Here is a 16,075-nt window from a genome sequence, read left to right as displayed (position 1 = left end):
TCACTCATACCAGTTGCTCTCCCTGTCATTTTCTCTCCCCCCCCCCCCCCCCCCCCAATTAGTCACCTTCATCCTGTACCCCATACAGAACTTAAGGCAAACCAAAAGAATGTTCCTTCAGGTCTTGTCTTCTCCCTCCCGCACGGATCTCTTTTCTCCGGTTGATTTGTTCGTGCGGTCTTGCCTGGGCTTGCTCCATCCAAAACTGTTCTTTTTTTTTTATAGCTTCTTTAGGTTTGCTTGGGGATATTCCCCGCGCCCCTGCCGGCAGATCTGTACATCCAAGTCCCTCCAGCATATTCCACGCTTCACCAGGGTGGGTCACTCTTTGCGACTTGGCTCCCACCGTAACCAACAGCCCAGTCGGAAACAGCCATCTATATCTGTCCTTGCTTCTGTAGATATGCTGTTACTTCTTTGAATTCTCGTCTCTTCTGCAAAGTCCGCCTCGCCAGATCCTGGAACACCATCACTTAAATATTGCTCCAGTGTATCTTCCCCATTGCCCTGGCCTTCCGCCAGATGGACTCCTTCACCTGGAAGTTATGGAAGCAGACTATGATATCTCTGGGAGCCTCTCCTCTTTGCATGCCCAGGCTTCTATGCAGTCTGTCAATTTGTATGTTTAGCTTCTCAGGCTATTCAGAAGCCTCCTGGCCATGTTGTAATATATAAGTGCTGAGTTCAAGCACTGTAGTCTTAACATCTTTAAATTGCTCGCCTTCAGATACACCTTTGAAGCGTAGGTTGCACTGCCTGGACCTGTTCTCAAGGTCCTCTAGCTGCTGCTCGACTTCCAGTCTAGCTTTTTTTTCAGCCTCAGTGTTTGTTGCCATTTCCTGCAGCTCTTCTTCTAAAGTGTCTAGTCTCTCCTCTGCTTCCAGCACTCTGGTTCCGATTTCTTGTACTTCTTTCCGAAGTTCAGCCACCGATGCTTGTATACTCTTTCTCGTTGTGATCATTTCCTCTTTTAGTTCTTTGAACCAGTGAGCAATTTGTTTTTCCTGCCTCTTCCTCCACCGCGCTGAGCTCCTCCGGATCGTATTCGGACTCAGACTCCTCTGGTGCCATCTTAGCCCCTCGAGCCGGCTTCCCAGGGCTTACGATTTTGATCCCACGCTCGCTGCATATTTAAACTTCGCAAGTTTTTTTTCTCCCAGCCATTGTGCTGGGGTATGTATTTAAGCGTTTGGGATGTAGCGTCCTTCAATTCTAAGGGTTATACGCTGTTTTTTTCCACTTTGGCTCCGCGGAGCTCGTCTATTAGGCAGCCATCGCTCCCCGGTGACGTTACTTCCTCCACTGGTAGACTTGTTCTAATCTATTTCTAAAATAGTTCTTGCCAGTTGTTTAATTCCCCATTATATGGGGATGACTTAATGGTGTCTGGATATCTCGGGGGGGGGGGGGGGGGGGACCTGGGATGTCCCTGGGTGAGAGGCAGCCCAGCCCAAAAGGAGTGGTGTAAGTTGCCGAAAGAAAAATGAGTTTAGTAGTTTGATAAGGGAGGTGGAGCTAAAAGTGATAAAAGCTTCTGTTTGGGGGTGGGGGGAGGGGGAAGAAGTGGTCTCCAGTTGCCTATACACTCACCGGGATCCTTGAAGGGAGAGGGGGATCCCAAAGTGGTTAAATAAATTCAGGCTGAATTGAGGAGGGGTTGCTGCCTCACTAAATGGCAACTGTGAAAGTGTCAGAGCTGAGGGGAAACCCAGCCTGAAGCAGGAACCTGAACAGGGGGGAAGGTCAGGGTGCAGCTCCAAAAGTGGGTCGCTGGAAGGGAGGATAGCCTAAATGGTCTGTGCCCGAGGGAAGCAGATTGGAGTCAGAGGAGTTTGATAACAGCCTTGGATTATTTCCAGCCCCTGGGATGGGTAAAAGGATATGGTTATCTGTAAATGTGTAAATGCTGAAATTGCGAAGAACAAGTTTAGAACAAAGGGTTGAGATTTAATAAACAATCTTAGTGGACAGGAGGAGTTGCATTGTATTTACGGAGTTAAGACATTGATTTACCTGCTGCATGCAGAAAGTTCAGTAAAAGTTTAGTTTGCAATTAGAGACACTATTGTAGTTCCATGTAATTTCTTTCAAGTGGGAGTGAGAACTCTTGCTCCTGGACTGATGAGTCACTGTTCAGAAGCCCCACTTAATTTCCCAATCCCTGGATCTCTATTCTGGACTATTTTCCCACTCCAAAGCTTGAACTGAGAGAGTTAAGCTGAACAGAGTGCAGAGTAAGCGAGAGTTTGGTGTAGTGGAAGTAGAGAAATTTATCCCTGTGACCTGGGTTGGTGTGAAAAGAGCTGTGCTGGTAGTGATGAGACCAGGGTTAGTTGTTTTATCCATGTTTCCATTGCTAAAATCCTGAAACCTTGGAATAGTAGAAGTAGACTAACATTTCTTGGTACTTGGGTGTCCAGTTAGTGATAAGAAAACTCTGCATGCTATCTATTTTACTTTTATAAACAAAATATTGCTGAAAGTGGAGAATAACAGATTAAATGTCACCCTGAGATATCTCCAAATAAATTAATCTAGCACATACCATAAGAGTGAACCTCAGCCTATGCCTGTATATGTCAGGTCTGTGTGAGAATTACTGATGATGCTTGAAATTGTTGCATTGTCCTAAGCAGTTTCTTCATTCACATGTTTTCTACACTTAAAATGTTTTCAGTTGAGCCAATGGCAGCCAACATAGTTGGAATATTTGCTTTATCTTTCTGCTACATTTTTGATCTGACTTGCATTTGTTGGTACTTGATCTTTGCCCAAACATGGTTTGAATAGTCATTTGGTACTGAAACTTCTGTTACCTTGTCCTGCTTGTCCTTGGAGAACAGTATCTCCAAGGACAAGCAGGCCTTATATTCTCACGTATAGTTCACATATGGGTAATGTGGAGTCCACGTTGCCTGTCTGGAGCTTGTAACAAGCTTAAAAATAGATCTTTGTGATATGCACTCTTCTGTGAGAGTGCCTTACCTTGAGAGGGCGGGTCCATCAGTGCTCTTTTCCACAGTGATGAGAGGACGTGTTGTATATCCGCTCCTCGTAGCTGATTTGGCTGGTCTTGGTGCCTTCCTTTTTTTTTTTTTTTTCCTCCTTTTCTTAATCTCTTTTGGGATTGCTTTATTTTTTCCTTCACTGTATGTATTTTTTTTTTTTAGATTTTTGCCTTTTTTTCTAAGTTTTGTTTTTATCACACTTGCTAGGCCGTGTTTAGGCCTGAGCCATGGTTGGATTTTTCCTCTTCTATTTTCTGATGCTCTCCCCTTTTTTAAGCACCATTTAATTGTTTGATTTGGCCATGGCTGATTGGAGTGTTCATCATGCAGAACGAGGGATTTCTTCTGCTTCCCAGTCTCTGGCCCTCACAGTCAGGATGTTAGAGCTTAACACTTCCTTGCAACTTCCTGAGGGTGTATCCAAGGTCTTGCTGGCTTTCAGAAAATTTCATTAAGGTTGCTCTTCAAATGGAGTTGGTTAGCTGTCTGGTGTGAGGGCAAGGTCCTAGATCCTATTTCCTGCTCGTCACAGAACCTGCTTGAATACCTTCTGAATCTTAGTCTTGTCTCAAGACCAACTCCGAAAGGGTTCACCTTGGTGCAATTAGTGCGTATCAGTGTGTGAAGGGTTAAGCCCATCTCTGCACAGCCTTTAGTGGTTCATTTTATGAGAGGTTTGCTATTGACAAAACCCTCTGTCAAACCTCCACCTCTGTAATGGGACCTCAGTGTAGTTCTCACCCAGCTGATGAAAGCTCCTTGTGAGCTGCTTGATTGCTGTCATCGGATGTACTTTACCTGGAAGGTCATTTTCTTGGTGGCTGTTATCTTCAGCTCATAGGATCAGTGAGCTTCAGGCCTTAGTAGCGGATGCACCTTATACTAAGTTTCACCACAATAGAGTAGTCGTCCGCATGCGCACCCTATGTTCCTGCCTAAGGTTGTGCCTGAATTCCATCTGAACCAATTGATTTGCCAACCTTTCTTTCCCCGACCTCATTCCCATCCTGGCGAGAGTGGATTGCAAATGAGCATTGGCCTTCTAGTTGCAAGGACTAAGCCCCACAGACAAGTCCACCCAACGTTTTATTTCTTTTGAGCCCAACAGTGGGGGCCACACGGGGAAACATACAATTTTTAATTGGCTGGCAGATTGCATTTTTTTCACTTGTGCCCAATCTGTGCTTACTGACGTTACAAGTCAGTTTGGACTCAGTACTGCAGAATCTGTTTGAGGTCCACCCTCCTAGGCTCATTTTATTCTGTTCCAGGCTGCACTCAGTTTGTATATGGTTTCTGGTTGATCTGTGTTCTGTCCTTGCTGATTCAATACCCAATTGACCAATAGTTGTTTTTCGGTGAGCCTGGTTGCTAGGGATTACCACATGTGAGAATAATAGGCCTGCTTGTCCTTGAGAAAGTGAAGATACTTACCTTCAGCAGGTATTCTCTGAGGACAGCAGGCTTTATATTCTTATAACCCTCCCACCTCCCCTTGGAGTTGTCTTCTGTTTTGTTTTCAGATGCTATAGTATTGAACTCAGGAACTGAGCTCTTGCAGCGGGCGTGAAGGCTTGCAAGCTGATTAGAAGTTCCGGACTGGGCAACGCAGCTCGCGTTTACTCACATGTGAGTCACATGTGCTTTCCTCGGATAATACTTGCTACGGGTAAGTATCTTCCCTTTCTCTGGCGGAAAAAGGGTTCACACCGTATACAAGAACACACAACCTGCAGCACAAGAGGCCAAATAGACCTGGAAACATTCTGGCAACAGATCTACAATAATGGATGGGCAGCACAAACAGACTCTAAATACTATCTCTCAAATTGGGATAAAAGATGCAAAAACATATTAGACGAAATAGCACCCTTACAAACAAGAACTTCACGCAGGCATAACTCTATACCATGGTACAACGAACAACTGAAAACACTAAAAACACAATCCAGGAAACTTTAACGAGCATGGAAAAAAATAAAAGATGTACAAACACTCAACGCATGGAAACAAACTCAAAGAAAGTACAAATATGCAATAAGACAAGCCAAAAGGTCATACTACAAAACCAAAATAGGGCCTGACTACAAAGACACGAAAAACCTATACCAAGTCGTGAACAAACTACTAGACATCACCTTGGTCACCACAACCCTATCTGCAGACAAACTTGCCAAATACTTCAATGAAAAAATTACAAACCTACGCCACACACTACCTTAGAACACCACCGACATCGGTGACTTCTTAGAATGTATGGACCCAATCCTCGGTGAATACCCAGTGGACAGACTCTGAACAAGCTTCGCTCTCCTCACCGCTGAAACAGTTAAACAAGCGATTTAATAGGTTCTCCAAGACTCACTGTAAATTGGATACCTGCCCCAGTCACCTGTTAAAATCCGCATCCCACCGCTTTATAACAGACCTCACATCCCACTTAAACTACATGCTTCAACATGGTCTCTTCCCTAAGGAAAATGGCAACATCCTACTCAACTGCAATACCTAGAGATACCAAGGAAAAAAACAGACGATATCACCAACTAGCATCAATCCCACTGTTAGTCAAACTGATGGAAAGCATGGTAACCAAACAACTGACTACATAAACAAATTCACAATACTACACGAATCACAATCTGCACCGAAACAGTACTAATTACTCTCTTAGCCAAATTTAAACAAGAAATTGCAAAAGGCAAAGCATACTTCTTCTACAATTTGACATGTGTAGTGCGTTCGACATGGGTGTAAACCACAATATACTACTAAATGTACTAGAATACTTCGGTATTGGTGGTAGTGTACTTAGCTGGATCAAGGATTTCCTAAGTACCAGAATATATCAAGTGAAATCAAGGGTTTCCTAACTACCAGAACATATCAAGTGAAATCAAACTCGAACATATCATCATGGAAAACAGACTGTGGAGTACCTCAAGGATCACCACTATCACCGCTCCTTTTCAACCTAATGATGACCCCACTAGCCAAGTCCTTATCCAGTCAAGGCCTTAAACCTTTCATATACGCAAACAATGTCAAAATATACGTTCCTTACAAACATGATCTAACAGAAACCACCAAAGAAATCATACTCAACTTAAACATCATGAACTCATGGGCGAATGCATTTCAATTAAAACTTAACACAGAAAAAACAGTGTCTCATCCTCTCATCCCAATATAACTCGAATAAAACCCACCAACATAACCATCCCAGATTACTCCTTCCCTATATCAGACAGCCTGAAAATTCTCGGAGTTACAATCGACCGAAACCTCACACTAGAGAGCCAAGCGAAAGCAAAGAAAATGTTCCACTCATTGTGGAAACTCAAACGAGTGAAACCTTTTTCCCTGAGGAAAATATTTTGTAACCTGGTACAATCTATGGTACTAAGCCATTTAGACTACTGCAATGGGATCTATGCGGGATGTAAAGAACAAATCAAAAACTCCAAACTGCTCAAAACACAGCAGCCAGGCTCATATTTTGGAAAAACGAGATTCAAAAGTGCAAAACCCCTACAAGAAAAACTACATTGGCTCCCAATCAAAGAACGTATTGCATTCAAAATCTGCACCCTGGTTCATAAAATCATCTACGGCGAAGCACCGGGATACATGAGACCTCATAGACCTACCAACCAGAAACACACATCAAGATCAACATGAACATACCTAAATCTCCACTACCCAAACTGCAAAGGACTCAAATACAAATCAACCTATGCATCCAGCTTCTCCTATATAAGCACACAATTATGGAACACACTACCAAGCGCTGTGAAAACATATGACTACCTAAACTTCCAGAAACTACTAAAAGCTAACCTCTTCAAAAGGCATACCGCAACGATCCAACCTAAATGCCTTAACCCTTCAACTCAACAAAGCCAAAGCTCGTACTAGACATAACTTGACTCTTCCTCCTTATGATTCCCCAATGTGTCTGTCATACATGAACTTTATTCTACCATAACCTCGCCCTGTATTTGTTCATACCAGTATTGGCGATTGCCTCTACGGGACTATGCAAGCCACATTGAGCCTGCAAATAGGTGGGAAAATGTGGGATACAAATGTAACAAATAAATACCCTCCCGCCTCCCCTTGAAGTTGTTTTGTTTAGCTATTTTACTGTACTGATGGTCCTGTGCTCTCGTGGCAGATGGGAAGACACTCACACATGCACAGTGGGTGCACTTTTGCGTGCTTATAAAGATATAGAGGTGTATTTTCAAAGCATTTAGACTTACAAAGTTCCATAGTAACCTATGAAACTTTGTAAGTCTAAGTGCTTTGAAAATGAGCCCCATAGTATGCTGTAAAATCATCCACACCAGGTGACATGAATGTCATCACCCACATATGTGGGAATTGATAGCCTGCTGTCCTCTGAGAATACCTGCTTACAGGTTAAGTATCTTTACTTTATCCAAGTGTGACACACTAGGAAGCAGTGTGTTCAGAAACATGGTGCTCTGTAATTCATAAATTCCCCAAACGTACCCTTTAGCTGAAAGAACCAGTTGAAAGAGGACTTAGCCTGTTTCTCATAAGATTTATTTATTTATTAGGATTTATTTACCGCCTTTTTGAAGGAATTCACTCATGGCAGATGTGAGCAATAGGCAGTTACAGCAGTAAAAATATTCAACTAATAATACAAAGTATGGCATGGTATTCTATTTGCAATGTCAACACAATAATGTAGTAGAACATTATAATAGTGAAGGGTAAAGTAAAGTTGTAACGTATAGATGGGTAAGAAAGTAGGAAGAGTTAGAAAGTAAGGTGCCTGATTTGAAGAAAGTTGCACATGAGGTCAGAGAGATGGTTAAATATTCTCGAGTAGGAGTGAATAAACATGTCCCACTGCAGTATGTTTAGCCTGAGTCACTCCTTGTGTGAGTGAGACTAACAAGTTAGTTGCTTCTTTCATTAAAGGCCTGGTTGAAGAGCCCAGCCTTCACCTGCTTCCTGAAGTAGAGATAGGCTCCACTTAATACAAGACTTTCAGGCAGTGCATTTTAGAGTGTGGGGGCTACTCCGGAGAAGGCGGTATCACATCGTGTAATGTCTTTTGGAGACGGTGTGGTTAGTGATAGTCCTTGAGAGGACCTTAGTGTCCTTGGTGGTGTGTGGAGGATCATCCTATTCTTCAGATACTCTGGACCATTTCCTTTCAGGGCCTTGAAGATCAGACATAGTTTTAAATTTAGCCCTGTATTGTACTGGTAGCCAATGAAGTTTTTGCAAAAATGGTGTGATGTGGTAACGTCGCTTGCAACCTTCTATGAGTCTTGCTGCTGCATTCTGAATCAACTGGAGGTGGTACAGACTCTTTGTAGTCAGACCATTGTTTAGTGCATTGCAGTAGTCCAGTCTTGATGGTTACTATGGCATGCTCAACTGGGATAAGATTTACCTTCTCAATGTAAAGAGAGAGGCAGCGTAGCTGTCGCAAATAGTAGAAGCATCTCTTGAAGGCTGCTTGGATTTGGGGAATCAGAGTAAGTGTTGAATCTATTCCAAGATGATGCAGTCTTGGGCAGAATTCATGTTGGCTTTGATTATATATGTTGGAGACAAACTATGTATGGTCTTAAAAGCAAAGGATAAATGTTTAAAACAAAATTCTTGCCGGAATAGGCAATCCAATGTAACTTAGCTAAAAGCAGAGAGGTCCACCAGTGCCCTCCTAAAATAAGTTTAGCAGCATTCTCCAACACCTGTAGTCTTAGTAGTTTAACTGGAAGTCCCCAGAGTAGTGGAATAGAAGATACAATAAATACAGTTTGAGAGTACTAAAGTGGTATAATGGTTAAAAGCAATTTAAATTATATTTCCTAGGTTGTACACAAAAAGGTACAGTTGCATGCCTTCGCCATTTTTTTCCACCCACTGACATAAATGTTGGTATGGCAGAGATATTTAAGTCCTTGGCCTTACAACCAGTGGCATAGCTACATGAGGCCACGGGGGCCTGCCCCCCCTCCCAATTTCCTGTGGGTCCTGGTTTTGCTGGCAGGGGTCCCCAACCCCTGCCAGCTGAAGTATTGTCCGGCGCCGCTGCGTTGCCTGCCCTGCTCTGTTTTCTCATGTCCGGCACGCTCATTTTAGTGAAACTGAGCATGCAGGATGTTAGGGGAAGACAGAGTAGGGCAGACAACGTGGTGGTACTGTAGACCGGTGCTGGACAACACTTCAGCTGGCAGGGGTTGGGGACCCCCGTCAGCCAACGTATTTGCTGCGGTGGAGGGGGAGCGGCAGGACGGCAGACCAGAATGTGCCCCACCACCTCGTACTTTGGCCCCCTCCCACCGTGAGGTCTGGCTATGCCCCTGTTTACAACTAAAATAAATAGAAGTGGACAGTTGTAATATTCTTATTCATAGTTCATATGTGTTTAGGCGAAGGTTTGTTTTCTTCTGTATTTAGGCTAAAACAGAAGAGTAACTTCCAGTCATGGATGATGATCCATGGAGCCATGATTTACATCAGAAAGTATTAACCGTGTTTCTCCCACACAGGGTCAGTCTCCCTCAATTCGTCAGCTGATCATGCATGCTATGGCAGAATGGTATATGAGAGGAGAACAATATGACCAGGCAAAGCTATCGCGCATTCTTGATGTTGCTCAAGACTTGAAGGTAATCTTTCTGCAGAGTAGACACCTGCTGTGGTATTGCACTGTACTCTTATAGGACTTGGGTGCAAATAGGTTCTACTTTGATACGAAGACTATGAGGATAATGCACAGTCTTGATGGCATTATCAATAGTAAAGCAGCATTCATAATCTGTGATTTGCTTGTAAGTAACTTTAGCTGAATATAGTAAACTGTCATTTAAGGTGAACTTGCACTGTTTTTTTTCAAATGTTATGTTTTTTTAGGGGAGGGAGCAGGACATGAGATGATGATTTCAGTAGTACCCAGCCTCCCCCCTCCCCCCTATGATTGAAAAGCAAACACATTTTAAAAAAAAATTTTTTTAGATTAGGTGGTTCTGGGGGCATTGAGAGGGGAAAAAGTTAATTTCAGGCATAGGAGGAGAAACATTTAATTTTACTAGGAGTCTCATTCTTTTTTCTTTAGGCCTTGTCAATGCTGCTAAATGGTACTCCGTTTGCCTTTGTTATTGACCTTGCTGCACTTGCCTCTCGACGGGAATACCTCAAACTTGACAAATGGCTCACAGATAAAATTCGGGAGCATGGGGTAAAACGAGACTTATTCTTTAAATTTCTGCATTTTCATGACTTATTTGCTTTTGCTGAAGTGATAACTTTGAAGCAGTTGAATTTTAGCATGTGACATTAAATTGCTTCAAACTGGTGTGTAGTAAGTAGTGTCCTCAATGGATATGTCTTGGCAGGGTGAACTTGCAAATTTAAGCTAAGTTAATTTTTGTGTTTGCTACTGAGATTTTTTTCTTTTTACAGGAACCATTTATTCAGGCATGCATGACCTTCTTAAAAAGGCGTTGCCCTTCCATTTTGGGCGGCCTGGCTCCAGAAAAAGACCAACCCAAAAGTGCTCAGCTTCCTACAGAAACCCTAGCAACAATGCTGGCTTGCTTACAAGCTTGTGCAGGGTAAGATTCTTTGCATGTGGTGATACATATGGCTCCTAAGAATACTGTATAGGAACGCTTCTGTTTTAATGGATAACATATTCTCTTGAAAGGGATATTGTGTTGTCACAGTTGTTGACCAAATGCACTGCAATACTTAGGTTTTCAACCCAGTCCTCAGGACACACCCAGCCGTTCAGGTTTTCATAAGAACATAAGTGTTGCCATACTAGGAGAGGCTGAAGGCCCATCAAGCCTAGTATCCAGTTTCCAACAGTGGTCAATCCAGGTTACAAGGTGCTTGGCAAGGTCCCCAGAACAGTAAAACAGATTTTATGGTGCAGAGTCCTAGAAATATGCAGTGGATTTTCCCAAGTTCATCTTAAATTTTTATGGACTTTACTTTTAGGAAATTATTCAAACCTTTTCTAAAACCCTGCTAAGCTAACTGCTTTTACCACATTCTGTGGCAAAGAATTTGAGTTTAGTTACATGTTGGGTGAAGAAATATTTTCTCCGGTTTGTTTTAAATGTATTACTTAGCTTCATGAAAACGGTAACGGAATTCAAGCATGCGTGGGATAAACATAAAGGAATCCTGTTCAGAAGGAATGGATCCTCAGGAGCTTAGCCGAGATTGGGTGGCAAGAGCCGGTAGTGGGAGGTGGGGATAGTGCTAGGTAGACTTATATGGTCTGTGCCAGAGCCGGTGGTGGGAGGCGGGACTGGTGATTGGGAGACGGGTATAATGCTGGGCAGACTTATACGGTCTGTGCCAGAGCCGGTGGTGGGAGGTGGGGCTGGTGGTTGGGGGGCGAGGATAGTGCTAGGCAGACTTATATGGTCTGTGCCCTGAAAAAGACAAGTACAAATCAAGGTAAGGTATACACAAAATGTGGCACATACGAGTTATCTTGTTGGGCAGACTGGATGGACTGTGCATGTCTTTTTGTGCCGTCATCTACTATGTTACTATGTGTTATATGCCCCTTAATCCTAGTATAGTTTGGAAAGAGTGAACAAGCAGTTCACATCTACTTGTTCACTCCACTTAGTATTTTATAGCCTTTATCATATCTCCCCTCAGCTGTCTCGTCTCCAAGCTGAAGAGCCCTAGCCTCTTTAGCCTTTCCTCATGAGAAAGTCGTCTTTTCCCCTTTATCATTGTTGTCGCCCTTCTGTGTACTTTTTCTAATTCCGCTGTCTTTTTTTTTTTTTTTTTTTGAGATGCGTTACCAGAATTGCACACAGTATTTGAGGTGCAGTCCGCACCATACAAAGGCATTTCTTAGCATCTGCAGCAGATGAATCCAGTGACTTTTGGGTTGTGACCATCTTGCCAACAGGTGGAGATAGCACTAAACTGAACTCCGTCTTATAGGATAGGATGCTTCTTTGTCCGTATTCTGTACGGATTCTCACAAGCTCCTGGTCTTCTGTGTTACAGCTTCTTTTCTAGGTTCCCTAGTTCAACATAGCTTGGGGTTGTCCTGGCTGTATGGCACCAGTTTTAGGTGGTATACCTGGTGATGCCAGGTCCCTCCCCACTCCTGACCCCTCTTTGAGCCGTTCCCTGAGTGTTCCTTGCGCAGCAGGCCTAACAAAGGGGGGGGGGGGGTATCTGTCTTTTCCTTGTCATCAAGCAGATGAATCCTGAAACGAATGGGTTTTGTCCATCTACCAGCAGGTGGAGATAGAGAACTCAAACTGAACTGTGCTATATAGGACAGCCTGCAGTTGGAGTGTAGTGACTGACCAATCTCCAGCAGGCTATGGACAGCTTTTGCTTTGCGCCTGTGTTCCTGCGGGTTTGGTTGAGCCTGGGGTGGTAGGCTTTGCTAGTTCCTCCCCCGGCCGCAGGCTTCCCCTTCCTCGTATGGAGGCTCTCCTGGCTAATTAAAAAAAAAAAAAAGCAGCCAACTCTCCCTGCTAGCCTCTCTGGCACTGAGGGGTCAGTTCAGTAGGCACAGTTCATGTTTTCTGTGGGCAGCATTTCGCTTTGGGGAGTTGAAAATAGTTTAAATCTAGCTCCTCAGACACTTTCCTTAGCATAGCCACCAGCAGCTTCCTCTTGGCGGGATCATGGTGAGTACCACTTTAAATCTTTAATTGCTGTCTGGCTTTCTTTTTCCTTTTACCACAATTTACTTTTGCTTTGCTCAGTTACTGCAATGCTGTGTTCTGGTGGTTTCTTTTTGTTGGCAGAGGTGGCTTTGGGTTCTGGGACTCTGCCAGGCTGGGTTATGAACAGCGCTGAGGATTCCTTCACTCTACCCTCCACCTCCACATCGCGGGGTATGTGGTGTGATCCATTTTTGGAACCATGTGCTACTAACAGCGTTCTTTTCCGGTCCAGTTCGATGCAGGCAGGGACTTTTGCTCATAATTTCAACACTTCCTCTGGCTCAGGGCTTGGGGATTCTTCTCTCCAGGCTGCACAGGCACCAGGCATAATTAATGACGAGGACCGTTCCTTCTCCTGCTCCTTTGCCTCAGGGCTCGAGTTCTGCAGAGCCTACCTTTTTTTTCTAAACGACGAAGAGTGGACACAGTCGCTGCTTTGACTCTGGCATCACCCTCTTTGCCCTACCCCTCCCCCGTTTCTGATGGGGGACTGCCTGTCTGGTTGCTGCCCTCACCTTTCAAGGAGGTCTTAGAAGAGGGGGAGGAGTTGGGGAATATTAAAAAATTATAAAGACTGAAGTTTTGGTATGGTTATCCTGATTAGTTCTATAATTGCACTAATGCAGTAAGTTGTTTTCCTTAGGTTCACAGTGGGAGTAGTACCATGTTTAGTACAATTTGTTCGCAACATTCCCAGAGACTGGTAATCTGCTTAAATGGAATGTAATGTGACCTGCATGACATGTTATGTTTTCGATTTTGTGTAATATTTATCAATAAAGACTTCATGAAAATTAAAAAAAAAAAAAAAAAAAAAAAAAAAAAAGAAGAGGGGGAATGAACTGGATGATCTTGCAGCAGTGTTGGTTTTCCATGAGGAGGAGCTTCCTGCCCTCATTGTCAAGTCACTAGAAGTTCTTAATATCTCTGTACTCTAGTCGTCGTCTTCCTCTGCTGCCATTCTGTTGATGGCAAGTACCAAGAAGTCCTTGTACAAGTTTCTAGTGCATAAGGCCATGCAGGAGCTCATTTCGGTGCAGTGGGATATGGTGGATGCCACCTCAAGGTGGCCAGGGCCATGGATAGGTTGTATCCCATCCTTTCTTAGGAGCTTGACCAGTTGAAGTTCCCTAAAGTGGATTTGCTGGTGATGGTGGTCACCAAGAAGGTGAGACTCCCATTGGAGGTTGACATTGCCCTTAAGGCTGCCCAGGTTGGAAAGCTGGAGTTTCAAGCTCTCCTTTTGAGGTGTCTGGCCTTTCTATACAGGCATCTATAGGGAGTTCATATGCTGCTCCTACCTTTTGAGGTGTCTGGCCTTTCTTTACAGGCATCTATATGGAGTTCATATGCTGCTCCTGTCTGTTTGGCCTTGGTGCAGTGGGTGGCAAATTCCTTGGCAGATCCAGAGGCTTTTTAGGCCGTGGACTTCCCTGCCCTGGAAATGGGGCTGGTTTATGTGGCGGATGACGTATAATTTGATCATAGCCTCCACCAAGGAGATTGTGCTTTATGGCTTGGCTTTGGTCCACCCATGATGCCTCCAAGCAATATCTGACGAAACTTATATTTCAGGGGAGGCTTCTGTTTGAGGAAGACCTGGAAAAATTAGTCGGAGGCTTAGGGAATGCTGAAGTCCAGCATCTGCCTCAGGATAAGCCATGCACGTCTTTCCGTTTTCCACAGACTCAGCCCAAGCTGTATGAAGCCAGGCACTACAGACCTGAACCAGTCTCCGGAAGTCCAAATATCCAGTATGGTAGTCCTTTCTTTTGGGGGGGGGGGGGGGGGGGGGGGGGGGGAGAACGACACAAACAGGGGTTGGTCAGCAGTCCAGCCATCAGCCCGCTGCCTCCCGCACCTCACAATGATGGGACTCTGGTTAACTCGCCTCTTCTGATAGGGTGTCATCTTCCTGATTTTTACAAGGAGTGGACCAAAATTACATATCAGTGGGTGCTGGACATTTTTAGTGGCAATTACAACTTAATTCGTCTCTCCTGTTTCAGATTTTTTTTTCCCCTTGGTCTTCCCCGTACAAGGCCTGGCTCAAGCAGGAGGTGGTCTTGTCCACCATCCAAGGTCTGCTTTCCCTTGGGGCTATTCAGCTGGTTCCATCTCACAGGCGGAGATGTGGCCATTACTCTATTTCGTGGTACCCAAAAAAAACAGCATCTCTCGTCGTCTGGTGCTGGACCTCAGGAGGGTAAATAAGTCCCTCCTGGTGTGTCATTTTTGCATGGAGACACTGTGATCAGTCATAGTGGCGGTTCGGATGGGGGAGTTCCCTATGTGTTTGGACTTCATGGAGGCGTATTTCTACATCCCAGTCTGGCCTCCTTTAGTCACAGCAGATGAATCCAGAGCCCCACCCTAGTGGACTCTGCTTCTGTTCTTGATTTCTTGGTCTAGGTTTGCTGTAGAGGGTGTTTGATTATTATATTAGGTGTTCCTGTTTGGTCCTTGCTTTGTGAGGAAGGGGAAGTTTCATAAGAACATATGAACATAAGTATTGCCATACTGGGACAGAGCGAAGGTCCATCAAGTCCAGTATCCTGTTTCCAACAGTGGCCAATCCAGGTTACAAGTACCTGGCAAGATCCCAAAACAGTACAATACATTTTATGCTACTTATCCTAGAAATAAGCAATGGATTTTCCCTGTTGTTAATGGCTTATGGACTTTTCTTTTAGGAAGCTATCCCAGCCTTTTTTAAACCCTGCTAAACTAACCTATGTTCTCAAGCAGTGAATTCCAGAGTTTAAGTACATGTTGAGTGAAGAAATTTTTTTCTCAGATTCTTTTTAAATTTACTACTTTGTAGCTTCATCATATGCCCCCTAGTTTTAGTATTTTTGGAAAGAGTAAACAAGCGAGTCAGTCTATCCGTTCCACTCCACTCATCATTTTATAGGCCTCTATCATATTTCCCCTCAGCTGTCTCTTCTCCAAGCTGAAGAGCCCTAGCTGCTTTAGTCTTTCCTCATAGGGAAGTCATCCTATCCCCTTTATCATTTTTGTTGCCCTTCTCTGTACCTCTTCTAATTACATTATATCTTTTTATTTGAGGTGCAGTCACACCATGGAGCAATAAAGACATTATAAAGTCCTAATTTTTATTTTCCATTTCCTTTCATAATAATACCTAACATTCTGCACACTAAGCAGAGGGTTTCAACATATTGTTTGCATCACATAGCTATAGTTCCCACATGCATCATCTCCCAGTTTTGTAAGGTCCTCTTGTAATTTTTCATAATCCTCGTGATTTAACAATTTTGAATAACTTTGTGTCAGCATATTTAATTACCTCACTAGTTAACTCCCATCTCTAGATCATTTATAAATGTTAAAAAG

At 43.7% G+C, this 16,075-nt stretch overlaps 1 protein-coding gene across 1 annotated transcript in view; it reads left to right on the top strand.

Annotated features, from left to right (window-relative positions):
* The window catches only part of CNOT1 (CCR4-NOT transcription complex subunit 1), a 1,017,784-nt gene that overhangs the window by 351,870 nt on the left and 649,839 nt on the right, over positions 1 to 16,075 (top strand). Inside the window, 3 exon segments of the mRNA XM_030203593.1 lie at positions 9,551 to 9,670; positions 10,117 to 10,239; positions 10,464 to 10,615. Coding sequence (XP_030059453.1) covers positions 9,551 to 9,670; positions 10,117 to 10,239; positions 10,464 to 10,615 — 395 coding nt within the window.

Source organism: Microcaecilia unicolor, chromosome 5, assembly GCF_901765095.1.
Source record: "Microcaecilia unicolor chromosome 5, aMicUni1.1, whole genome shotgun sequence".
Lineage (NCBI taxonomy): Eukaryota > Metazoa > Chordata > Amphibia > Gymnophiona > Siphonopidae > Microcaecilia > Microcaecilia unicolor.
This window is presented reverse-complemented; position numbering and strand designations above follow the sequence as displayed.